A 27,750-nucleotide genomic window follows, 5' to 3' on the forward strand; every position below is an offset into this window, starting at 1 on the left:
CTCCGCTCAAGCTTCCATTCAACAACTGTTCCGGGGTTAAAGTGCTGCAGTGCAGCCATGTACCTAGGCAGATCCGCAAATGACTTATCCCAGTTACCATAGACTATTTCAAACGCTCTTTTGCGCCCAAGATATGCCTTTATTTTAGTAATAGTGTGGCCATATTCCTGGTGGACTGCTGTAATGCACTCTTTGATTTTATACCTTATGGACGCTTCGATGTGCGGAATAAGTACAAGAGATATCAAGTCAATATCCAAGTTGAAGTGATTCCCGTTGAAAGTGTCCATTTCGCATGTGTGGGTGGGAATGTATTTACCCACTTTCCACATACCTGTCTTCTTCTTCGACGCACGCAACATCCAATTACATGGCCAAAACCACCTGCGGCAAATAGCCTTGTATACCGTCGGACTTGACTCCGATACCTGCATCTCACGACACTCTTTAACATTGTGCATTTACAAGCCCTGCTTACACGTGCTTTATCAGGAAAAAGCATCCCCTTTGCAAGCACCGTTGGTCTAGACTCATCCCACATTGTTGTCCGGATTTCATCAAAATCCCTTGTGAGAGCTTCCACATCCGGCACGGCTGGCAAGTTATCAATATAAGGAATCTCCCTTGAATGAAACGACACTTCAGACTCGTACACTTTTCGTCTATGGGGGGCTCTCTTCAAATCGGGTCCTTCCTTCTCGTCCTCTTCATCACCATCCTCACGAGCAAATGGTGTCTCGTCTCCCGATTCATCGACATTGTTATCGTAATCGTTGTTCTCTTTCTCACTCTGTGCATTTGCCAGATCCTGATGTAATACATCGTTTTCGGGCAATTGAGTGAGTACGGGTAGTTCAACTTGCTCGTTTTCACTGCACATTTTAACAAAAATATAAGCTACTAAATTAATAAATGCTTCATACATGGCTATATCATTTCACTTACAAGTCGTAATGTGATGACATTCCATGATGGACGTTTTCAGTTAGGTGATGACTACCGGATGGGCCACTTGTAAAATTCATATCCGGCTGGTATCCCCTATTAAATAAATGAGCGTTAAAATTAATTCAATACGCCAAAAATATACATAATTAACACAAATGAAAATTGAAGTTTACCACTCTTCTTGTGAATTATGGAAAGCAGGGTATAAATTATTTTATCGCTGCTCATTCGCCGACGGTGATAAAGTTAAATCAAGAAAAAATCTTTCATCCGAAACATGTCCGGCAAAAACTGATCCAGAATAACCACCCGATGACTGGGGGTTATCTCTACTACGCACAACCTCGTTTTTTGGAACGTCTTCGACCTTCACGTACATCTCCAACATTGTGATTACAAGAAATTCCCGGCATTCGTCCGGAGTCCTCAGGAAATCACTCAAAGTGTCATCATCGTCGATGTTAAACTCTGAGTAAAAAGCAACCCCTTGCGGCGTAACGGAATACGGATATCTTCCGGTTACTTTGAGTATCACTGAACGTTTTCTCACACTCATTTTTTTGCATAACAACGATATCAATGTTTCGTACTCCATTGAAAGTGGCAATTTAACATTACACTTAGCAGGTAAACTGTAGCCCACAGAGTTATTCTCCATCACAACCTCACCCCCTCCCCCCAATATAATGATACTCTTATTCTACGTTCTTCAGACATAATGAAAAAATGCTGGAGAATTTAACAACAATAGAAACCAACAAGAGTTAAAAAAAATTTGAATGAAGTTGTGGCGATTCTACGATGTTTATATAGGAAATGGCTAGCCGGAGAGGTTTTTTTTTTTGTATATAGCGCCACAAAAAGTGGCTTTATACGCTTTTGAATTATTGAACCCAGAAATTATTGGTGGGGTCAGGTAATAAGGGGTATAGCGCCATTAATAGTGGCGCTATGTAAGATGTGTCAGTTTTACTATATATAACGCCACAAAAAGTGGCGCTATACAGTAACGGTGCAGTTACCGTTACTGTATAGCGCCACTTTTTGTGGCGTTATATATAGTTTGATAACTTTTTTTTAACACTTATTTGCGTATTTTGAGTAAAAAAAAAACACATTTTGGTTCCGGACTCGAGAAAAAGATGCTTCTTCGCTTGTCTACTTCGCTTGTCTAAAAAGGACCTAATATCTGACCTTTTACCTTTCGCTTTTCTTCTTTAATGGAGTAATTTTTTTTCCTTATACTATTAATCGTCTTTCTATTCTAACCAATATTTAAATCATTCGATATAATAAATCTCAAGTCCACCATCAAAATCACTGATACAATATATCTCAAACTTTACCTTAACAGTTGTTTTCACATCAAATGACACACCTAGACAGTTTCTACAAGACCAAGTTTAGCAAATAAAATATGCTAATATACCTTTCAAGAAAAGGTGGACTCAAGATGATGAGCTCCAAACCATGAACCGAAGCACATACCTTTTAGGTCACAGTTTTTCATCCCATCGAGATATAAATTGCATGTAGGTGAAATTTTCTTACATTAAGAAGAATGAACTCCAAAGCTAATTTTCTCTTGCCAAGAAAGAATCCAGCTTGTCTGTACATAGCTTCCATCTCATTGAACTACAACATTGCAAAACTGGGATTTACAGTGTCTGAAGGGGGAAAACAAAAAATAACAAGACAATAACAGAATATGAGTAATTACAGTTTTCCTTCTATTGTTCCTATAGAAAAAATTACCAGATGACACTAATAGATTGGTGAAAAAGCTATGCATGTTTCAGATTATCTTCAACGAGTTCAATACAACGATATAAAACTAACTCAATGGGGTTCAAGGCACATATTGCATCTGATGCTAGTTGGTCATGATCATTCTGGTTTTCTGCTACGACTCCCGTCACTAACGTGCGCAAAGGTAGAAGCCATTCATTGTAAGCCTTCTGTAACATGTCCTTAGAGAGCACTCCAGTATAGTTGGTTTTCCCTGTTGCATGTGTTATGGAAGTCAGATGACTAGTAAAAGTTAGTGTCACCTTCTGTTGACTCCAAAATTCATGTAGAGGATAAATTAGTTTAGCCGACAGATATTAGACAACGAAAAAGACAAGAGTATCCACTGACAATAATTCATTAGTCGTGTCTTTTACCAGAAAGGACGAGACTTGAGACAGCAGAAGATCTTCCAAAGAAATACACCCATGGTTCTGTCACTAGCTTTATACACAAGACACTGAACAATTCAACTAGGCACTTCGTAAAGTATTTATATTCTTCAGAATGTTTCTTCGATCCCTTACATGCCATGCAAAAGAATGGACTATGGAGAGGAGAAAATGCTTCCAGAAAATGAGCGAAACCTTTTTTTCCAATTAGTAAGCAAGTGAAACTTAAATGAAGAGTTCCATGTGTACAGAGAACATTCATTCTGGATATACCACCTGACATACAATTTTCCTGAGTTTCATTTTACAGGATTTTTGTATAAAATTAGTAGTGGTGAAAGAACCAGATTGAAATAGCTATCGAAAAGATAGTCAAAGTTTAGATATGAATAATTGAATGAATTAAAGTTGTACAAAATGTAGCTCAAAACGTTTTGACATAATAATTTATAGGCTAATACACACTTACATCCTTCAACTTGCCCCGATTTCCCTTTTACGCGCTAAATACACGGGTAACCTTTACCTACCAAAAGTTGTCCGAAACATAGCTATTACACCTCTTCATGTTTGGCCACTTATTCCTGGAGGTTGCATTACGCGCGCCTATCGGTGCAAGACACGTTTTACCAGTCAAGGAAAAAAAGGAGAATACTTAAAAATTACAGCTATATCCAATTGAACAAAAAAATTCCAATTTTTTCGGTCTTCATCTTCCTCCGTGGCTGCTACCAACACCACCTTCATGGTAACCGCCAACACCACCGTCCCAAAACCAACAGTCATTCTCTCTAATACCAGTGTCACCTCGTCTTTCATCAATAAAGACCACAACTGTGACGTCACAAAACACTAGCCCTGCCCCAGGCGCCTCCTCCATCTCCAAAAGACCCATCGTACCCCTTCAACCTCCTTTCACGCTCATCATGACCACCAAATAATTCTACCGCCTCATGCCAGAATCACCAAAAAATATCCCAAACAACGACCGCCATAAAGACAAAAACGCCGGCCAACACCTCTCTTTGACCCCAACACTCCACCAAAAATCACTCAATCGACACCACTCCTACACCACCAGGAAATCACCAATCTCTCTCCATTTTTGTTTGAGTTTCACCAAGTTATACGGCTCTAATATCTCTTGACAACTCCCACAATCTCAATCTCTCCATCTGTATTTTTAGTTCTGCTTCCAAAAGGATTTAGAAGCTGAGTTCGGTCTGTGGAATCTTGCTTTGTGGAGTGGTAAAGGGGGTCTATTAGCCGAAGGAAGGTTTAGGAAAATGGGTTAGTGTATGAAAAATGGTAGGGGTGATCTGATGGGTTTTCTGATGAAGAAGGTTTTTAGGTGGTGATACAGGAGGAGGAGTGGATGCATGTGTGATTCTTTTGAAGGTTGGTTGGGGCAGTAGCTTGAAGGTGGTGGCTGTTGGGTGGAGACGTTAAGGTGGCTGTTGGAGCCTGTGGGTGTGGAAGGTGGAAGATGGAGGAGGTATGGGACATGTGACACTTCAAAAAAAATGCCTCAGACAATAATCTTGCTAATCGTGTGCCTAAAATGTTGGTAAAAACTTGCTGGCCACTTCGACAAAAAGCGACGTCTTTTCAACATTAAGTCTTGATGTAATGTTTTCTTCGCTAAACTAATTTTTCAACATCACTGTGATTTTTCTTTCATCTGCCACTAATATACACAAGTCAAAATAGCATCTTAAAATTTGTATCCAATCCCTCAAACATTATAGAGAAGCCACAAATAGAAGTACCATGTAACTGGTACCAGGAGCGTATTATTCTACTCAATGATAAAGTGGAAAAGTAAAGCAACCATTAAAGACACTAATCCAATAGAGATTTTTTCATAGTTAGACTACACTTACCAGTTGACTCTCTGATCAGTACAAACCGATATAAATTGAGAGCTGATAGAACCTGTAGATTATGGCAAGAATTACAGTAAGAACCCATAAATTTGATCAGCGTATGTAGTTAAAAAAGCAGAAAGGAGTTCGTTCATTATTCCAAATTCGGTATGTTATGAGGGTATCAGGTGAACAATATGTACTTTTTCAAGGGAAAATCATAAAGTCATAAACTAACACACACGATCAAACAAGTGTGGCATTAATATGACTCAAAGAGGCAAAGAGGCAAAGAGCCATCAATCCTCCTTATTTTTCACCAGACAAGAAACATTATAGAGACGGGAGAAAAAAGAAAAAGTACAAGAACTTCTTAAGTGAACAGCGACAATAACTTTAGAGGTGGCACCATCGGGCTTTGAAATCAACATAAATGTCAAAGACACCATAAGAAATCTATGTAGCTAAAATGTTTAACCGAGAATTTCAGGCAAAACTAAACTTTTCAATACTTGCTCTTTGTGAACAAATTAGGTAAACATTGTTAGAATCTTTAACATGTATTTTTTTTTAATAATCGAGAAATCCCCAAGGGCCTACTGGCGGCGCATGGTTCGAAACTTGGTGGATAACGGCCCCCTCCTCTACCCACTTAAATACCAAATATGCGGCAAGGTTTGAACCTGCGATGTGCATCACGCGCGGCGCTCTTACTACTAGACCAAAGCCTCAGCGGCTCAACATGTATTTTCTCAACATACTAATATCAATATGCCCCAGTTACTTCATTTCAAACAAAATTTACACCACTTTAAACTGAGAGTCGAGTCCCAGCAGCATCCTTGTCGTACTTCTAAGCAAATGCTGAGCAGACACAAGTTGACAACTGTATGTCGACTATTTTGTATTTAATGCATGTCTTGGAGTCGATAATGAAGGTGGGCAGGAGGAGTTGATTAAAACTTAATTCCTTTTCACTACTCTGAAGTTTTGATGAAGATATTAGCACAACATTACCTCAAGAAGGAGAGAGGGAGAAAGACTTGATCAAAGATGGTCCACTGTATGAGACCAAGTAACTTCAACATCAGATGCAAATCCCCAAGAATATTAAGCACAGCATCACCACATTTATCCTTTATAATGATTAAAATATAAAATTTATAAATCCTAGCCTTTTCTCATCATTATAATTTCACAGATACATCTAACTGGCAGCTCGCTATGTAAGTTCACTCATGCTGCTCAGTGCAAAGTGGAAGAGGAACGATCATACGGTTATCACCCAACACGGAGTTTATTTGTGCCCCAAATCCTATGGTCAAATAGCTTACCCATCATGTGATAGATAAATGAAGAAAAAGCAGCCAGTTCTCTTTATGGAGTCATACAATAAGCTAGCTTATAAATCAACTGCCGTTAATGCCACTGGAAGAAATAACATCTCATTCTCTCTATATCCGGAAAAAGAATCCAAATAGAACTCAACAGAAGAAGAAAACATCATGCCAGGCAAGTCTAATACAAAACTATAGATGCTAATATAAGTCACACATTGTGGAGTGGGAAAAGGAGAGTTAATTACTGCATCACTGTATTCAGGAAGGGATGGAGGGCCACCCTTTGGAGGCTTTAAAACCAGCTCCACTAGTTCGAGAGCACCAGCACTCCAAAACGAGGCACATGGAGGATCTTTCACCTCTGCCTCTGAGACTCCACTTGTTACCGAGATGCTTCTACTATGTTCCTCAAGCATTTCCCTTTTAAAACAATCTAAAAGGATTGCAATCTGTACATAAAAATATTTAGTTATGAATAAATTCAATTAAGTGTAGTCCCAGAACAATTATTGTAGCTGCGACTTCTCTAGCAACAGAAGGAGGACATACCATAGAAGAACACTCGTTATTCTGTATCAAAGCCTTTAGGATGTCAAACCTTAAAGAACTTGGAACATCTGCAAGCACCTGATAATGTAAAACCAATCATCAAATGGTCACATGCAAGTCTAACCGCAAATTCTCTATAAACAAGTAAACAAAAACAAACGATTCAATTCCCACGTATATACATTCTTTATCACAAAATATAGCCAATAATGCGCATTTAAAACAAAGAACCCCGTGAAGCGTTTAAGAACTAAACACAAAGCCAAAGTAACTTGGAAGTTCAAAGTATCCTCAAGGGTTTTATCAGCATTCACCCCTTTTTGTTAGTTTTTCTCCTTTTCACTCAAATTCTTCTACTTTTAGCACTCTTTTCTAAAGGTCTATAATAGGCCACGTTTCTCCAAACACTTAATGGCATAATAAGAAGTCAAAGTCCGCACAAGGTTCAACGTCCACTCAAGCTAATATTAAGATTTCCATTCAGCTAGTCCACGGTGCCTGTATCACTAGTGGCGAATTTAGAAGGAATTGGTGTTCCTTTTTTATGCCTCTTAGACAACTGTGAAAGAATACAATCCAAGCAGTAACTTTCAGTAAAATAACGCCAACATCAATATTTTGACCTCGCAATGATTAGAATAAATTTAAGACTGAAAATGAAAAAGCTTGAACCATGTAGAAACACTTTAGAGGAAGGGTTTTAGGATTACTAGAAGTGAGACTAAGTACATACGGCAAGTTTAACCAACATAAGAAGTATCGGACGGAATGTGGGACCTAAAAGCAATGATTTAGATAACTAAGCCCGATGTTCAAGGACAGGTATTATAGATGAAGATGTCACGCATAGAATCAGAATAGGACGGTTGAAATGGAAAAGTCCCATTGGAGTGTTATGTTTGAGATGGATATGTTTCAAGGTGAGGCCAGTTCTATCGAATGGTTTAGTGTCTGAGAGTTCCAGATGTTAAGATAGATAATTTGTCAAACAAGAGTAGACAAAATTAAAAAATGATCGTTTTGGCAGAAGGTGCAAATAGCACGCATGAGGATAAAATGAGAGAAGGTCGCTTGAGATGGTTTGGTCATGCTTATGTCGACTTTAGATGCATCGTCTTTATGTGTGAAACCATGTTGATTGAAGGTGTTAAAAGACGAGGTATACCAAAATTCACATGGAAGGAATTGCCTCGAAAGATCTAAAATCTCTTGGAATCCATATGAAAGAAAAAGATCTAATAATCAGTGGGCATTAGTTTTTAGTCATATTAGTAAGTTAATTTTAGGTCCAATGTTAGCAAAAATTCTTTTAGTCTTGGTAGAGATTTATATGCCAGTAAAACATGTAGAGAACTTCTAGCGGTAGAGAAATTAAATCGTTATATATTGGACTAATACGGGCTTAAATGCAGCGACATAAGCAGTGAGGATTCATACACCGACAACTACTTGCTTGGAACTGAGGCATAGTTGTTGTTGTTGTAACAACTCGGATTAATTTCTTGACAACTAGTCATAATGTTTTTCATGTGCACTTTTAGATACTCCACTAGAGAGTAAAGTTCATAGGCATCTCTTGACAAATTGGCCATTTGCAATCTCTAGCAAGTGTACCATTAATAGGGAAATACCAGAATGAAGAGAAGAAAAGAAGAAAGGGTAAAGAAAAAAGGGGTTAAAGTGGCAGTACTCTTTTATCTCTCTACCATTTTGGGGTAAAAACCCCAAGACACTCATCTTTCTTCCTTCGACAGAGATTTAACCAGACTGAATCTAGGCCTAAGTAGTTTAAAACGCAAAACAGAGAACAAGTCATGTTTTACTCTCTAGCATTAGGGACAGAGCAACTGAACTGCTATTATGCAATATTGTCATTTTGACTGTTAGGCAAACTTTCCAAATTACTTATAATATAGGAAACATGAAGGATCCTACAACCTGTAAGAAGTACAGTCTATTTAAAGAACATCATCAATTCACTTTCATCCATACCCCTCATGTAAGAGTAAGAGATCATTGATAAATTATCAGAGGAATAAATTACAATTGCAACCTTGATCAAAAAAATTACAAATGCAACATACGCTGATACTACAATTTGCAAGAAATATCATCTTTCTGAGTATTAAAAGAAAAGCATCAGTAGACTCCTCATTTTGCTCCAGACGGGAGTCATGCAATTCTGGTATGATAATAACATTGAAAAAGAGCTTCTGCAAGCAAAAATTTCAAAGCACAGGAAAAATGCTTTACCTTCTTCAAGGCATCAAATGATTTCTTCCGCAAAACAGCATTTGGTGCATATATAATGACCATTTCAATTGCCTACACAGTGCACTTCAACTTTAGGGCACTAGGACAAAGCAGTTCAAAAGAACTGAAGATGTCGTAATAATTCACCTGCAATGCTGTATATAGAGTAGGCATATATGTGTAGTAGTCCATATTGTCATTTTGAATTTCTACGGTTGCACCTCCATCCATTATACAAAACAGGAAATCAAGAGCATGTGTTTTCAATTCCCATGATAGGTCGATACTTGAGAAGACATGCTTTAACATGCCTATTGCCTGCCATCTTTTAGTCTGGTTCATTTGAAGTTCATTTTTCACTGCTTCAAAATCTTCATCAGCAGCCATTGATGCCTCATTGGATTTGTAACCCCAGATTACTGCACCAGGAGAAGTATAGACAGGTGAGTGGGAAGGTATCCAACATCTGGTGAGAGGAAGAATAATTAATTAAATCCACAAAATAAGTGACCTGCAAGTGATCCACCATGCTTGACATGAGAAAAGCAAGCCATGTCATCATCCCTGTCATCTGGCAATTTCACTAGGATATTAGATGACACCTATGCATGGACGATTTCTCACTTTCTAATCAAGGTACGACATTATTCTCTAATTGACATACATGGAAATTAGCAAAACATTTTGTAACTGATGATAGTGAACAATATAGGAATAAGTACCAACCTCCAAGGCCTTTAAAAAAAAGTATCTAACAAAAGGGGAGAAATCCAGTATCCACCACTAGATAAAAAAGGATTAGTACCATAAACATAAAGAAGAAAATAGGATGCGCGTATTTACCTCCACATATGGATTTGAACTTATCAATATCTGGTCCAGTAATTAATCCCTCATATGAAATACCACACAATGGAAGAAAGCGTGACAGGTATAGCACAATGGAAAGAAGGCTTGAAATGTTACGCCTCATTGCAATTGAAGCAAGAGCCTGCATGCAAGAATGGAATTTTATCGCAAAAATAATGGCCTCAAACAGGAACCAGAAGAGCTCAAGCTAGATTTTGAATTGAGTCTCAGGAACACTGACCATGAGTTGCAAGACAAACAGGCCCAGTAAAGCACAAAGTTTTTTCTTATCTTTCTGTTCCTGTGAAGTAAAGATCAATCAGAGTAATCCTAAGAAAACAAGATGGTGCATACGAGAATATCACGGACCAACTTTTTGCAAACAGCTTGTATTGATTCTGCAAGGCCAATTGCTTTGTGGAATAACTCCTCAGTGTCTTTGTCTTCAACATCTGCCTCTAAGGACACAGACTTCAAAACACCAAGAATAACAGGAATCACAGTTTTCACTTGCTCAAATTGCCGTCTTTGGATGAGTATTATAACTGAAATCAATGAATAAGGTAAAGCAATCGAATCACGTCATTGACAACAAAAGAATGCTGATAGAAGAATTAAGTTCGATTTAGAGGATTAAACCTTCACGAACTATTTTAGTACTAAATTCCCCAAAATTTGACACCAACGAATTTAACTTCAAATTTACTCATGGGGGCGACGAGAAGATAAAAGTAAATCAGGCATATCAAACTTTCATTTCTCAGTTTTGATTTGCAAACTTAAATAGTCTCACCAACTTGAGTTTGAGAGTGCGTGTTGAAAGTCAAATAATCAAATAAATTATATCCTAAAATATGTCTAGATTCATTGAACTGTGAGTAGAGAATATTATGAAGGTTATTATATAGGATGTGTAGAATATTTTGCATTTAATTGTAGTATAGTTACATAGGATATCAAGAAAACTTAATTGTTAGGTATCTCGTTAGATACAGAGAATAACCACTTGTGGAGCAGCCTATGAACCTTGTATAAGGAGCTCTTTGTGTGTATTCTTACTCACTTAATGCAAGACAAAGGAATTTCTTTTAATTTTTTCAATTTCTACATAGCCGCTAGTAGAATTGTAAGTAGCTTCTGCTGAGGAGTAGCTATAGCCGCTTGAGAGAGGACAACATCGGTTGCCAACCTGGAGGGAACATTCGGCCAACATTTTTCTTCTTTCCTTTCCTCCTTTTGGCACCATCCCTTTTCCAACGACCAGATTCACTCCTCTATACGGCATACGACACCATCCTCCATCTCAAGCGACTGGAGCTACTCCTCTTGTACATTGTTAATTAACCAAAGAAGTTTTCCATTTTTCGCAATCTAAAGATGGCCTTCTTTAACATTGTCTCTGACTCTATAAATGGATCTAGGATTTCTTTTCATGGCTTTGGCCCATATGAGATGTGTTTTAACTATTCACTTCAATTGGCATCTCTAATAAACATAATGGCACAAGAAAATCTTGTGTTTCTTAACTACTTTGCAGTCTCATATTACTCATGTAGCAACAGAAAATGCTTAGCAGTACGAAGTTAGCAATACGGTAAACTATTTCTAGTACGGTCCAGCTCACAGTTATGATCACAACATAGGCAAAAGTCATATTTAGAAGCAGCAAGAAGGCTAAAATTGATTTTAAGTGAGGAGAGTCTCTCTTGAACTTTCGGCTGGTAAAAGGAATCTCAAAAAAGATGAACAAGGAGTCAATGGAGACAAAGCTATCTCCCGTGGAAGTCAAACATTGAAGGGGGAAAAAGATCATAAGTTAGCTTTTAAAAGCCAAGTTTTCTTCGTCAGGAAAAGCAAAAAGTAAAAAGGAAAGGGGTACCTTCATAAGTCTGGATATGAGCCAAGTGAGGAGGTTTAGCATTTGGGGGGGGAGTAAATATCAACCATCTTAAATTTGAACATGTCCTAATGAATTGGTGGGGAGGGCGGAGGCCTAGCCATTAGGAACTCCTAAATCATTTGCGAGTTCATAAAAGGTGACACCATACACAACTTCATCCAAACATAAGTTCTAATTTCTGCCGTGAGAATAAGTTCCAATACCCCTGTGTGAACTCAGCAATAACATTATGAGATTTCAGCCTTCTACCACCTTAAGAAATATCACTACACAGTTTAAACCTATTTTCTCTAGTCTATTCATAAAATGCCAATCAATGAAAAATATCATTGGCAATTTCTGGATTACCTTCGGTAAGGCCGCCAATAAGAGGAGCAAAATAGCAAGGAATCTTGAATGTTTCACTTGGGGAACTTAACGCCTGAAAATTCCAACATAAACCATCATAAAAGACGACGAACAAAATTCTTACAAGCACAAACCTAGAGAGAGTCAGCACGGTATACTATCTTCTAAACTACAGCATGTAAGCCCGGGGAAAAAATGCACTATGTGCACCTGTCTCACTAATACAGACACTATATTAAAGTTAGAATCTACACGGCAGTTACTTGAAACTCTAATCCTTATCATTCAACTGGTATCTCGCATAAGAATTTCTCCTATCTAAGCAATAGCAATCTGATGAGGTAAAATGGAGATTGTTACACAACCAACTTGAACAGTTGGCATTCAACACTCAATAAAACGACTGCTAAGCATTTATCACCGAAGTTAGGCAGAATATTACAAGCTATAGAGTAAAATAGTCAAAGAAGCAACAGTATTCTTCCAATCAAAGCTCTTTATAAACGAAATGTTTAATACGTATAATCCCTCATTTATTTACTTAAGATGAACAAAAAGTTCAAAACCTTCATGATGAAAAGGCTGTACATGAAATCACACAGTATTCCAACTCTGAACAATCTTGTACAGAATTTTACAAAGAACTTCAACTTTGGACAATTTTCCTCGCACGTGTTACTGATGGGAAAGGAACTGGTAAAACCAGCTTCAGAGAACTAGAAATAGAACAAGTACATACCGCGCAAAGAATTGATAGCATGTCACGCGGAGAACACGTACTAACTAGATGACCAACAATGAGTTCAGCAATCTCCGAGCATCTTTTGGATGCACAAGCAAATTTACAAACAACCTTCGGCAACTCAAAGGATAGAGCATCAATAACTTCCTGCAATAAAGTACAAATATCATAATAATCCTTTTCCACACAGTAAATCACTTTTTCTTCAATTTCATTACTTCACGAAACGAGAAAAGAAAAACTAATTTTCACAAAATTACCTGGTTTCTGGATGGTGAACTTATGAAACGATCAATTTCAGTAAGAATCTCGAATGCTGTTGTCTCCAACTCCAAATTTGATGCATCTTCTACTACTGAGACTGAGAACGGATTAAGGAAATCGACGAGCTCGACGACTAATTCATTGGATTTGCTAATGTCACCGGCTTCAATCAACTAAAGGTATAAGTAAATTCAGCAATTATTCGCGCTTAAGGATATCGCCATATATGTTAATGTGGACATGGAGTGTGTGTAAGTGTTGTGGCTTACTTGACAGCATGTAGCTAGGGCCTGTTGGAGGCGAGGAATGATAGAATTGGGAGAAGATGCATCTGCGTTAAGTGAATCGGCGAGATGCGAATCCTGACGGAGTTTCTCTTCCGACATTCTGATCGTTCTCTCTCTCTCTTCACCGGTGATGCTGCTGATGTTCTGCGGCGCGATTTCGCAGTCTCCGTTTCGAGCGACTTCGCGGGAAACTTACGTGTTGTTCCAAGTGCTTAGTGCAAAACTGCAAACTTACTGCGGCTAAGTCAAACTAATGTTGTATTTGACTGTGTTTGTACATAGATAACTTAATTATTATCAATTAATGTATATTTTTACCCGTTTTAATCATGATAAATTAATATAATTTGACATAAATAATTAGCTACCTTGATGATGGTATGAAAATGTAACAAATGTGGCTACGATGGAAGACACATTTGGAGAGTAGGCAAATTAACTTTGGGACCCACCCCGGAAAGATTGCCTATATTTATTCCTATATTATAAATGGGGATAACCAGGCAGCTCATGGTCAACATGTCTGCCTGGCCCAAAATTATTTCATGGTTGTATTTGCAGCCCAACACGTGTAGCCCAATTTTAATAGCTATCAATTCACCATTTGATTTCTCTTGCTATATCCGACACTTTCCAAGTTTATCTGCGAAGCCCTCTTCTTCAAACGCCTCTTTGCTTCATATTTGTGCTCTCTTGCTCCTCCCCTCTGATCTATTGCTATTTTCTACTGGGTAATCTTCTTCTCAGCTTGTGTTTTTTGTATTGATTTTGTTTCAATCCTTGATAATATTGTAGGTATTTGTGTTTTCCCCTGAATAGAGAATAAATTCTGTTCTCAAGGTGTTTGACAAAATTCTTCAATCAGGATTTTTACTAGATTTGTTATACATGTTCCTGTCTGTTATTTTCTTTAGTTGCATTTTGAGTTAGGGCTTTCATGTACTTCTTTAGTGCCTGAGATGTACCAAGGGGCAATGGCTGAAGTTTATGCTAAATTGATCAAGAAAAGGGTTATTTCTTGGTTTTGGTTCAGAGAAGAACAAATTTATTTTTGTATCTTTGTGTTTCCAAAACCCAAAAATTGATTTTGAAACCAAATAACTTCGTTTGGTTTTGATTTCTGAAAATGTCTTGTACTGCATAGAGCAAATGGGTCCCATTCAACTGCTTTGTACTTTCATTTTCTTGAGTAGGAGAACTTCTTAAAAGAAAGTGAACGCTGTTTGGGATAACTAAGAGTGCAGAGTAGTAATTTGAGATGGGGCGTATTAAAAGGTTTGTAATATTTATTTTCTTCAGTTTATGTGCTCTGCTAAGTTATGTTGCAAAAGTAGGACAGAAAATTGACTTGGAAGTTCTTGATTCAGCTTCTCTTGACAAGTATATTTCCAAGATATCAGGAATAAGTCAAAAATAATTTAGGCAGAGTTATTATTTTAAATGGTGACAACAATCTTATTACCAGTAAAATTGACATTGAAGATTCACTTTGTAGATGAATTGATTAATATCATTTCCCTCTTAAAGAAACATAGTGAATACTTTGTACAAGAATTGATTAATATCATTTTCCTTTTAAAGAAACATAGTGAATATACTCTTGCAGTTGAGTTGTATAAGTTGCTCCATTTATAGCTATTGTAGTTCTCGTGATTGAGGAGCATCTACATGTTCAATTAAACAACCATTAGATGTTGTTACAATTTTTCTTGTATGTAGTGGTCAGAAAATAAAAGTCACATATATTTGAGTCTCAGTAGTACTTTTTATTAATCTGATGTTATTCGCTTCAGATGTTACCTCTGCCAGCAAACTATTTCTATTTACTTCGTGTGTTTTAATTTCTATAATTGCAGTTTTGTAGGAATAATGGGTTCTAAACAAAAAAACAAACATGTTTGCTTCGCAAAATCAGAAGCTGAGATGAAACTTAGGCGACATGAAACGTACAAAATAATATCTGCGGGAAAAAAAAGAAGCATTGTTACTACAACGACGAACAAAAAGACAAGAGTTAAAAAGAAGTAGTCTTTCTGAGAATGTTGCTTTTCCTGTCGCTACTCCAGCTGCAATTGAGTTTCAGTAACAAAATATTCCTCTTAGGAGCTCTTCTTCTGTTTTAAAAACAGGTTAGAATACATCCTTTGTTATTTTATTTTTTTAGAAATGTCCCTTCACGCTTTTTGCATGTGAGTATAATTGAATGACGGTAAATGTGTGTTGTGTTTTCCCTATTAGCCAACGAGCGTCACGTTGATGCTTTGGAAGTTACATTTGACAAGCGAAAGATTATAAATTATCCCTTCTACTCATTTGAAGTAGGTAAGTATCAAGGATGCAATGTTAACTTTTACATAATGTCTTTATTTATTCATAATTTATTACTTTTTGGCGTTAGGGTCAACGTCACATGCATCTAATGAAAGTAGTAGTATGAGCTCAACAATGGTTGGGAAAAAAGGTTTGCACCAATCTTTTATTATGATACTGTTGTATATTACTTAATTGGTAATTTTATGCTAATAATACTTAAATATACAGGTTATAACTCAAAAAAAAAGAGTTATACATACGTAGGTCAGTTACAATCTGATTATGTTCCCTTGAAGACTGTTCCTAACTGTAAATTTTGTGGTGCAAAAAAATTTGAATATGAACCACCTGGATTCTGCTGTAACAATGGTTCGATCAAGTTAGTTTCACATGAGATGCATGCTGAACTACAAAATTTATATTTAGGGACTACTGAAGAATGTAAACATTTTCGAACATATATCAGAACATACAATAATATGTTTGCATTCACATCACTTGGTGTAAATTATGATAAAGAATTAGCAAAAAGAAATCGTGGTATTTATACATTTAGAGTTCAGGGAAAGATGTACCATTTTATAAATGATTTGCTGCCTCCGAGTGGAATAGCAAAAAATCTACAACTATACTTCTATGACAACGATAACGAATTAGCTAACAGAATGGCTTGCTCTGAGAAAATGCATGAATCAATAGTCAAAAAGCTAATGAACATACTGAGAATTAATCCATACTCTATTTTCTTAAAATCCCTAATAGATGTTCCAAATCTATCGAACTACAATATTGCACTTAAATCTGACTCAGGTTTGGATCAACGTGTATACAATCTTCCTACTACATCAGAAGTTGCAGGGATATGGGTTGAAAAAGAAATCACCGAAGTTAGTTCTGCACCTCATATTCGAATCTACACTCATAGTAACAGATCTCAAATAGTGAACTACTATTGCGGATGTTATGATCCGCTACAATATCCACTATTATTTCCATATGGTCAAAGTGGATGGCACTGTGGCATTAAAAAAATTATACAACCAAAAGATACTTCTAAACGTCGAGCCTTTTGTGAACACGAAGAATTACCAAGTATTAGAAATATGTGTTCTGTTGATGGATATCTTGACATGGAAGCTCAAAATCTTGAAAAAGGAAAACGGAAAAGAGATAATATCTCTGTTCGTGAATATTACTAATATAAATTCCAAATGAGAGAAGATGAAACAAATGAAACTTTGCATTCTGGAAAATTATTTCAACAATATTCAGTAGATGAACACATAAAACTTGAAACATAGAGATTAGATTTTTTTCATTCAACCCAGATCTCTTTAGGATAGAAATGCTACAAGGACTCATTGATATTTTAAGACTTGGAGAAAGAGACTCTTCAAATATAGGAAAACAAACATTCCTTCCCGTTACTTTTATAGGCGGACCAAGAGACATGCGTCGACGCTACATGGATGCTATTTCTTTGGTACAACAATTTGGAAAACCTGATCTATTCATAATGATAACTTGTAACCCATCTTGGCCCGAGATAAAAGAGCACTTGCTACCAACTGACGAAGCACAGAACAGACCTGATTTAATTAGTCGAGTTTTTAAGGTAAAGATAGAAGAACTAAAAACCGATATATTAAAAAGAAATATCTTTGGAAAAGTTGCAGCTTTTATGTATACTATAGAATTTCAAAAACGTGGTTTACCACATGCTCATTTCCTTATTATACTTACTAATGAATACAAACTACTCACTCCAGAATCTTAAATCTTATGATAATATTGTTCGTGCTGAATTGCCTGATTGTAAAGCTGAAGAAACCTTATATAAACTTGTTCTTCAACATATGATGCATGGACCTTGTGGTAAATTAAATCCTACAAATTCATGTATGCAAAAGAAAAAAGGTGGTTGCAAATTCAAATATCCAAGAAGCTTTGCTGATCAAACATCAAAAGGGAAAAATTCTTACCCAATTTATAGAAGACGGAATACAGGACTTGTGAAAGTCAAAGATCACTATTTCGATAACTCATGGGTTGTCCCTTATAATCCATTCTTACTTGGAAAATTCAATTGCCACATAAATGTTGAAATTTGTTCAGATATTAAAGCTGTTAAATATATTTATAAATACATCTGTAAAGGACATGATAAAATCGCATTTCACATACATGACAATGACGCAAATGTTGAAGTAGATGAAATAAAAGAATATCAGTCTGCTCGATGGGTATCACCATTTATTTGGTTTTCCTATTAATGAAATGACACCATCTGTTTATCATCTTCAGTTACATCTTGAAGGACAACAATTTGTTTCTTTTAAGAGTGCATCGAGTATAAACTCAATTATGAATAATCCTATGATTAGAAAAACAATGTTAACAGAATTTTTCGCTATGAACAAAACAAATAAAGATGCAATAAAGCTCAATCTACTGTATAAAGAATTTCCACAATATTTTGTATGGTCAGTACAATATAAAATGTGGACCCGTCGAACAAAGGGTAATGTCATTGGACGTGTTGTAACATGTCATCCAACAGAAGGTGAAAGATATTATCTGAGATTATTATTAATGAATATAAGAGGACAAAAATCATATGAAGACCTACTAACTGTAAATGAAGTACGTTGCGATACATTCAGAGAATCAGCTCAAAAAAGAGGACTACTTCATTGTGACAATAACTTAGCTGAATGTATGCTAGAAGCTGAGAGTTATCAAATGCCATGTAGCTTGAGACGTTTGTTTGCTACATTGTTGGTATATTGTGATCCTGCTAATCCAAGAGAATTATGGGAGAAATTCGAGAACTCTATGTCGGAAGACTTCAAAGTTTTACCAGATATCGGAACAAAAAGTGTTCGATATAAAGTTTTAGATTGTCTCAATGACATCTTACATTCGATGGGACATAACATTAATGAGTATAAACTTATCGCTGAAAATTTCAAGGCTTCAAAGGCTGCCAAAGAAGGAAGAGAAATATTTTTCGAAAGAAACATAATCGTTACTGAAGAAGAGCTATTACTGCGACAAAAGTTGAACCGTGAACAACAGGTGGCGTACAATGTGATTATAGACAGAATATCTTCGAACAGACCGGGAGCTTTTTTTGTTGACGGTCCTGGAGGAACAGGTAAAACTTTTTTATAGCGTGCCTTATTAGCTACTGTGCGATCTAAAGGATTTATTGCTCTAGCAACAGCAACCTCTGGAGTTGCGGCTTCGATTCTTCCAGGTGGTCGTACCGCTCATTCCTGTTTTAAAATTCCCATTGACATTGATGAAAATTTTAGTTGCAATATTAGCAAACAAAGTTCACTTTCCTGTTTGATTCGAGATGCAAAATTAATTGTATGGGATGAAGTATCGATGGCAAAAAAGAAAATGATTGAAACTTTTGATCTACTTTTGAAAGATCTCTTGAATACTAATGTGCTTTTTGGTGGTAAAGTTGTTGTCTTTGGTGGTGATTTTAGACAAACTTTACCAGTAGTTCGAAACGGAAAAAGAGAGGATTTTATTCATGAGAGTTTATTATATTCTGACATTTGGCCCCGACTTGAAAAATTGCATCTGTCAGAAAACATGCGTGCAAAAACTGATCCGGCCTTTTGTGAATATTTGATGAGAATAGGAAATGGAAAAGAACCTCTTACTTCTGAAAACAAAATTGAAATTCCAAAATCATTTATTATCCCTTATACTACGGAACCGGAATCTTTGAATGCATTATCTGAAACAACATTTCCTAACATGCATGCTTTCTTCTGTGATGCATCTTCTGTAACTTCCCGCGTTATTTTGACGACGAAAAATGATTTTGTAAATGAAATAAATGATATGCTTATAGACAAATTTCCAAAAGAAGCTAAAACATTCGTTGCAATTGATGAACACATGTGAATCGAATGATCAAAGTCAATATGAAGATTTTTTGCATTCTTTAAATCCTGCTGGTTTACCTCCTTATAGATTAACTTTGAAAGAAAATTGTCCAATTATATTATTACGAAATTTGAATCCTTGTGAAGGTTTGTGCAATGGCACAAGATTGACATGTTGTGATTTTAAAACACATGTTATAAGTGCAAAAATTGCAAGCGGTGACTTTAAAAATACACATGTGTTTATTCCGAGAATACCATTGATGTCATCAGAAGATGAAAAATCCCCAGTGCAGTTTAAAAGAACACAATTTCCAGTAAGACTTTATTTTACTATGACTATAAATAAATCACAAGGTCAAACATTAGATTTTGTTGGTATATATTTACGAGAACCAGTATTTTCGCATGGCCAGCTTTACGTTGCATTGTCGAGAGCAAAAGCTTCCAATTGTCTCAAGATATTAATTCGGCCTCCAAACCCAGATAGTGATGACGATCATTCTACATACAATATAGTTTATGATGAAATTATTCAAAAGGCTTTTTTGTGAATCTTTTACATGTTACTGTATAACGTCTGTTGAACTAAAGAAAGTTGAACATACAGTTTAAACACATGAACACACGTCTTGTTTGTGGAACATGTACTTAAAAGGTTAGGTTGTGCTTCTATTTCTCCATTTGGGTCTCTCATTTATTTTTTATATCATTTATTTTTTATATTTTGTTTCTTATATCTTAATGCTTCATTTTGATCTGATGTGCATATTTGTTTGTTTTATCTATGTATATTTTTTTTGGTTATATTCGTTTTGTTGTCTGTGATTTTGGGTATCCTTATAATCCGACAAAGCAGAGGAGGTGGTAGGGTAATCGTTAGGTCTGTTATTGAAGGGTTCAATCATATTTCAACAACTTTAATACTAAAAAAAAAATGCGAACTTCAATATTCAAGAAAGGTTGAAAATGAGTATTTTACAAGCACTGGAAACTCTTTAATAAAAAATGTTGAAGAAGAACATTTGAGAAGCACTAGAAGATATGAGGTTCTAATGGATTGGTTATCATTACAGCATGTGCACACTAATTTACGCAATGTGTTTGATATATGGCTGAAAATTGAGATAACTAAATAATGTTTTTTTTGTTTCTTTTGTTTTTATTTACCATTTTGAAGCTTACTGTTCTTCCTTCTTCGGCATGCATATATGTGAGTTTTTTGCCAAGTAATGTGAAACATGTTATTTTTTCCTCGCAAATTATTGTTATTATTTTCTTCTGTTTTGGTTGTCTCTTCTTGTGAGTGTATTGATATATTTTTTCCCATTTTGTTGCCCAGTCCTGCGCACATGTTCTGATGTTGCACATTTTCATGGATCTTGAGTTTTTTTGTAAAGGTAAAGAAATGGATCTTGAAATTACTGAGATATGTGGATTAAAAATAGTGTGATCGGAGTTTCCATATTTAGTGTGATCGGAGTTTTCATATAAAGCGTAAGATGTTTGTCATGAATAGAGGTGGACTTGAAGAGACAACAAGCAATCTATCGCTGCTTGGCTAAAGAAATTCAGTTAGTATCTCAGCCTCTGGGACACATGGTAAGTCCGAATTCGTCATAGCATTTTTCGCTAATGTGTGTTACTGTATTTATTTCAATTAACTTGAGTCTCATTTTAGAGGGCTGATTATAGTGAGTTCAAAGTACATAATTTCCTGTGCAGGTCTTCAAAGCGTAATCATTTAAATACTCCAGGCAAAATACTCAGGCTACAAAGGCTTACGACAGCAGTAAAACTGATTGAAGTCACGTCTAAAAGCTTCTATCTGCAGCCTGATTTCAGACATGACAGTAGCGTCAACTACCAAATAAATGTATTCCTTCGAGCTACTGAAATCCACTTGCAAATTCCATCCAAGGTATTGAAAGAAATATCAACAGATTCTTTTGTATTATGCAGATTTTAAAAAACTTGCGACGAGGCTTCCGAAAGAACATCAAACCAATTAGATTTGAGATTTATTTCAGACTCTATGGAATTCAAGCATCAACCACGTCACATTTCAGCAGAGGTAATTTATAGCACCACTTTGTCATCATGAGCGCCTTTAGTTTTTACGGTTATTAGTGGCTGAATGGATAAAATTTAATCGCATTTGTGTTTGAAGTGCTTATTGGTTGTTACCAAGTATATAATAGTTTTGACATGTTGAATTCTGCTTATTTACTTTTTCGTCAAATGAGAAAAAAGTGATCTTATAGAAGTTTGTAGCCTTGTGTTTTCCCTCATCAAAATCATAGCTTCGCATATTTAAGATTTAACTTGTGATTTACTCATCAGCTATTATAGGTAAGTTATAAAGGATTAAACAACTAATTTTTTTCCCCTTGGAATGGCATTGTCAAAAATTTATTGATATATTTTTTCCTTTTTTTGATGTTGCACATTTTCATGGATCTTGAGTTTTTTGGTAAAGGTAAAGAAATGGATCTTGAAATTACTGAGATATGTGGATTAAAAATAGTGTGATCGGAGTTTCCATATTTAGCGTGGTTGGAGTTTTCATATAAAGGGTAAGATGTTTGTCATGAATAGCGGTGGACTTGAAGAGACAACAAGCAATCTATCGCTGCTTAGCTAAAGAAGTTCAATTAGTATCTCAGCCTCTGTGACACATGGTAAGTCCGAATTCGTCATAGCATTTTTCGCCAATATGTGTTACTGTATTTATTTCAATTTATGCAATTCTTTGTAACTCGAGTTTCATTTTAGAGGGCTGATTATAGGGAGTTCAAAGTACATAATTTCCTGTGCTCTTCAGGCTACAAAAGCTTACAACAGCAGTAAAACTGGTTGAAGCCACATCTAAAAGCTTCCGTCTGCAGCCTGATTCCAGACATGACGGTAGCGTCAACTACCAAATAAACGTATTCCTTCAAGTTACTGAAATCCCCCTGCAAATTTCATCCAAGGTACTGAAAGAAATTTTAAGTTCTCTTCATTTATTTTATTACCCTGTTATTCTCCTGAGTATCTGTTTTATTTTCTGTTGACAAGATTTTCAGTGTATTAAATTATTATTTTTATTATATCTGATTTTGACGTGATCACAGAACACAACCAGATATTACAATTATAGAAGATAAAGAAGAAGCCCCATCTACTTCATTTTATCTATTGATTTTTTTGCTATTCTGTGTAAAATAGAGAAAGTGCAACAGAGAAATTTCCTCGAGATGAATATGCTGACCCAAAAAATGATGAGGATGAAAGGCGTGACTATCTGGGAGATGAAGATAATGCGGATAACTTAAAGACCAAAATCATGTAAAGTATTTCCTTGCTCCTTAATGCTTTTGTAGAGTTTGTTTAACGCAAGCTATTTCACTTTCATTTAATCTGCCAAGACTTGCTCTACTTTTCTCTTCGATATGTTCATTATTTGCCTGCATGTCATTAACGCCTTTTGCTATTACGGTCTTATATTCAAATAAATAAGGTGGAGCATGTAACTGTAATTGGAAAGACTTAATACTATAGTTTATTAATTTAAATAAATCACATTAAGTTTTATTCTTTTCTGGTCTGCAAATGTGAATCGTTCAGTTAGTCCAGTGGCTTTATATCATTTTGCGAGATATTTTTGTGAATGTATCCTGAAAAAGAAAAAATTCTCAGTGCTTGAATTTTCGATGCTGAAAATATTTCTTATTTCAGTTCTTTGGTTTGTTAAGTCATAGCAATTATGTCAAATAGCTTAAGGGTTTCAATATGGTTACAATCTAAAGAATTATAACTCCAATTGGTGGTACAATATGATTCTCTGTGATAAAATGAATTATGTTATCTTTGATGTCTACATATGGTAGTTGGCCCTGTCCTGTTGTTATCTGCTTTTTTGCTACAGGTAGCACAGTTTTCCCATTTAAATTCTTCTGATGTATTTCTCCTCTTTAACCATTTTTGTTATGCCATTCGCACTATTGTTGGTTTTTTCTATGTTTCAGCCCTCCTTTGACTACCTCACAATGCTATCCTGACCACTATTGGATCTTCTTATGCTTTTGATTACTAATTTTTTCTTTCAAAGTTTTTTCTTGGTAGAACATCAAAAGTTTATCCTGTTATCCGTTTCCTTAAGAATCCTTATTTCAGTACTGAATTTTAATTCTTTCTTTATATCTTCATATGTTAGTGGTAATGCATGGGATTTGTAGCTTATGTACTGATAAGTTTTAAACAATAAAACTCTAGAATGCACGTTATTCTGAGACCGAAAGGAAAATTGAATTGCTGTGATTATTTTGTTAAGGCTGTGTATTATTAATAAAGCCATTGATATATAGCTTGTCAATTTTCAATTTTGATGGTATGGTTACTACTCTTTACTACAATGGACTTTCAATGAATAACAATAAGGTAACATTTTTCGTTGCTGGAGTAGTAGACTTGCTCAATACCTGTCCTTTACCATTCTTATGTGAGGGCAGTTGAACACGAAAGTTAATAAATGATTAACACTGGAAGATAAACTCAGAGCTCACTTGAGATGGTTGGCATGTCTTGTGTGGACCTCCAGATTGTATTGCTGAATTTCTCAGCTGGTATAAGATTCTCTCCTTGGTTGATTATTAAGTTACATTAGACAGACAAGCCATATGAAAGATCAATATTCACTTGTTGAACCGAGGAAATAGTTGTCATGGAAGTCCTATTTATTTTTAAAGTCATTCGATGTCTTTTCTTACTATAGTTGCAAATGCATCTTTGCGGCAGTTAATGCAGAGCCTGTGAGTGAATCTCCAATTTCTCACAAGGCTTCCAAAAAAGGGTCTTGTAAGGTACCTGCAAATTCAAATAAGAGGAAGAAAAAAGATACATCATCTGAATCTAAAGACGAGGAGCTAAATAGTGGTGAGGAGAGTGACGACTATGAAAAATAATTTAATTTGTTTTTATTTGGGTCCTTCTTGGTTTGATTATGTTTCCATTGTTGTCATGTTATGGTTGCTTCTTCTATAGTTTCTGCAATTTGTAGTTTCTGTTGGAGTATTTTTTGATTCAGATTGTTGTTTATCCTGTATTCCATATATTATTCACACCCATTACTTTTTGAGTTTTTTTGCTCCCAATCTATGAGATTCTTTCTTTTATGAGAAATGACAACTGTCAGATTCAAGTGTCTTTTATTGGTGAACATTCTTTCTTGTTCTATTGAACTTTAATTGCTGGATATTAGTTTTATAGTTAGTCTGATTCTATTGAATCTTTAATTGCTGGATTTTTAGTTTACCTTTACGAAAAGATTGAATTTTTAGTTAGTGTTTAGTTCATATTCCTAGGTTTTAGTTTACTGCTTTTTCTGATTCTGAAAAATGAAACTTTAATTAATGAGTTTAAAAAAAAATTAATCTTTAGTTAATTATTAGTTTCATTTGTTGTATTGGTCTACTATTTTCAAGTTTAACTTGGTCTTAAGCATCTTTAAGCTGAACTTGGAATGAGTACTGGATCAATGCAACTTCTTTACATGCTAATTCCTGTTTCTTTTGTTAGAGAAATTCAACTAGCACGAGGACTATCATTTGCCATTACTGCAAAGGTCAAGGAAAGGGTGCTGCCAAAGCTACAAGAAGTAAAAAGGGCAGTGACCATGGAAGGAGTCGGCCTCCATCGGCAAACAAAAGCTCTCAGCCTGAATGGAAGAGTACAACTTTTCTGGTTAAGTTAAAAGCTCTGAATATTTCCACTGGCTGCTCAGTTGCACTTTAAAAAGTGAATCATTTTCATCATTATTTTCATTCTACAGTATGAAATTTAGCAAGTGTAAAGCATTTGTGCTTTAAATTAGTAACCTGTATTGACAGAGACCATTAACCGCCAAGATAGAAGGCTCTGTCCAACTTTGTATCTGCTCGACTCTATATCTATGATTCACATATGTCAACAAATTACAAGGTGATTGAATTTTATCCTTGATTAGCAATTCCAATACTAGGTACTCCACCATGGAGTTGATGTTCATGTTAAGCACCAAAATTGATTGTGTAACTATAATGTTTAACCATTGCAGTTCACGTGAAGTTTAATATATCAATTGTCAGAGCAGTTAAAAAGCATTGGAAATTGATAATATATTAACAAACTTTCATGGAATGAATAAAGTATCACCAAGTATTATGGGAAACAACTGCAAAAAAAATTAACGCTAAATAACTATTGGGCCTGTGCTTAGCACAGGCTACACCCACTAGTATAGAAGAGAAACATAAATCTATTATGGCTCATGCTATGAAGTCTTCTCTTTATTTTCTTAGTTGGTTAGATTAACTCTGGAACCTCCCTCCCTTCTTCCTTTTCTGTTTCTTCTTCCCTTGGAAGATTTGGTTACTAATTTGGAATAATTGTAATAGTTTGAAGATGAACTCTTATATTAATGTACACGATTTCAATTCTCCCTATCAATACTATTCCCCTTCGTTACACAAAATATTGTACTTTTCAGTTATTTCTTAACATCTAAAAGGAAAAGATTAATAATGTTATTGTTGGTGAAATTTTTGGTCGTCAGCTTCTTTAGTTGAAATAGCCAAATTATCAATTAAAACTACCAAAATTTTGAAAATGAAACTATACGACTATGATTATTGTAGGCATGAACTTTAAAGAAACTTGAAGATGAAAGCAATAAAATTCAAGCAAATAAAAAGGCAAATAATGTTAAGAATTGTAGCTCAAAATAACAATATAAAACAAGAAGATAAGTAGAATAAGAGAAGAAGATATAACTTTCTTATCTCATCAAGTGTTCAAGTCTGTTTCATCTCACATTTCATGCCTCTATTTATACTATTACATATGAAGGTTACAAAATGATTGTCTTAAACATGACATTAACAATTGAGATCATGGGGGAAGATCATGGGAAGAGGTTATGGAGGTGTGGGAGTTACAATCATAATAGTGATGAGTAGTGGGAGGTTATTTACAATCATGGGTGAAAATAATGGGAATAGTGGACATCCATATTAACTATAGGTTTTACAACACTCCCCCTTGGATGTCCAAAAATAGATAATACACCTCGTTAAAACCTTACTAAGAAAAAACCCTGTGGGAAAAAGAAGCTTAGTGAAGGAAAAAGAGTACGCATATCTATAATACGCTTTATTTGCTGCCTCGTTAAAAACCTTACCAGGAAAACCCAGTGGGACAAAACCTAGGCTAAGGGAAAAAGAGTACAGCGTGTATCTTACTCCCCTTATGAAAATATCACTTTATTTCTCGAAGACGGCGCATTCCAATCTTCCGTATTAACTTCTCAAATGTTGAGGTTGGTAATGCCTTAGTGAACAGATCAGCCAAATTTTTATAGGAACGAATCTGTTGAACATTAATTTCACCATTTTGTTGAAGATCATGCGTGAAAAAGAACTTTGATGAAATGTGCTTTGTTCTGTCTCCTTTGATGTATCCTCCTTTCAGTTGAGCAATACAAGCAGCATTGTCTTCCTATAGTGTTGTTGGATTATTTTTTTTCATAAGAAAACCACATATTTCCTGAATATGCTGAATCATTGATCTCAACCAAACACATTCCCGACTAGCTTCATGAATGGCTATTATCTCAGCATGATTTGAAGATGTGACAGCTATTGTTTGTTTCATTGAACGCCATGATATAGTAGTACCTCCATATGTAAACAAATAGCCTGTTTGAGATCGGGCTTTATGGGGATCAGACAAATAATCTGCATCGGCATAGCCAAACATCTGACTTGAATTCATTAGAATAAAACAATCTCATATCTATAGTTCCCCGAAGATATCTAAAATATGCTTAACACTATTCCAATGTCTTCTTGTTGGGGAGGAGCTGAATCTTGCAAATAAGCTTACTGCAAAAGTAATATCTGGTTGGGTATTGTTAACAAGATACATCAGTGCCCCAATTGCACTAAGATATGGAGTTTCATCACCAACGAGCTCTAGGGGTGTGCA

The 27,750-nt window shown here is 35.6% G+C and overlaps 2 protein-coding genes across 21 annotated transcripts; one reads left to right on the forward strand and one right to left on the reverse strand.

Moving 5' to 3' along the window:
• Positions 1 to 2,553: 2,553 nt before the first annotated feature.
• Positions 2,554 to 13,764, reverse strand: LOC107786333 (aberrant root formation protein 4). Its single transcript, XM_016607799.2, has 14 exons — positions 13,508 to 13,764; positions 13,235 to 13,411; positions 12,972 to 13,121; positions 12,233 to 12,305; positions 10,354 to 10,529; positions 10,226 to 10,285; positions 9,979 to 10,126; positions 9,647 to 9,706; positions 9,283 to 9,554; positions 9,136 to 9,207; positions 6,883 to 6,960; positions 6,579 to 6,782; positions 5,012 to 5,063; positions 2,554 to 2,950 (listed from the first exon to the last, which is right to left on the reverse strand). The coding sequence occupies exons 1-14, from the start codon at positions 13,622 to 13,624 to the stop codon at positions 2,733 to 2,735; spliced, it is 1,857 nt and encodes a 618-aa protein (XP_016463285.2). The 5' UTR covers positions 13,625 to 13,764; the 3' UTR covers positions 2,554 to 2,732.
• A 289-nt stretch (positions 13,765 to 14,053) lies between these two features.
• On the forward strand, positions 14,054 to 25,721 carry LOC107786332 (uncharacterized). 20 transcript variants are annotated; one of them, XR_012707918.1, is made up of 13 exons: positions 14,054 to 14,256; positions 15,382 to 15,654; positions 15,764 to 15,847; positions 15,924 to 15,986; positions 16,067 to 20,959; positions 21,089 to 21,146; positions 21,266 to 21,348; positions 21,472 to 21,622; positions 21,709 to 21,820; positions 22,345 to 22,427; positions 22,571 to 22,721; positions 22,957 to 23,076; positions 25,306 to 25,721. XR_012707918.1 is itself a non-coding variant. In XM_075250043.1 (7 exons), the coding sequence occupies exons 5-6, from the start codon at positions 18,116 to 18,118 to the stop codon at positions 21,130 to 21,132; spliced, it is 924 nt and encodes a 307-aa protein (XP_075106144.1). In that variant the 5' UTR covers positions 14,058 to 14,256; positions 15,382 to 15,654; positions 15,764 to 15,847; positions 15,924 to 15,986; positions 16,067 to 18,115; the 3' UTR covers positions 21,133 to 21,146; positions 21,268 to 21,349. The 20 variants fall into 20 exon arrangements, 1 of the variants encoding a protein (XP_075106144.1); XR_012707919.1 differs by having other exon boundaries at positions 16,067 to 19,097; XR_012707921.1 differs by having other exon boundaries at positions 16,067 to 18,995.
• Positions 25,722 to 27,750: the final 2,029 nt, after the last annotated feature.

This window comes from Nicotiana tabacum, chromosome 1 (genome assembly GCF_000715075.1).
Source record: "Nicotiana tabacum cultivar K326 chromosome 1, ASM71507v2, whole genome shotgun sequence".
NCBI classification, from domain to species: Eukaryota; Viridiplantae; Streptophyta; class Magnoliopsida; order Solanales; family Solanaceae; genus Nicotiana; species Nicotiana tabacum.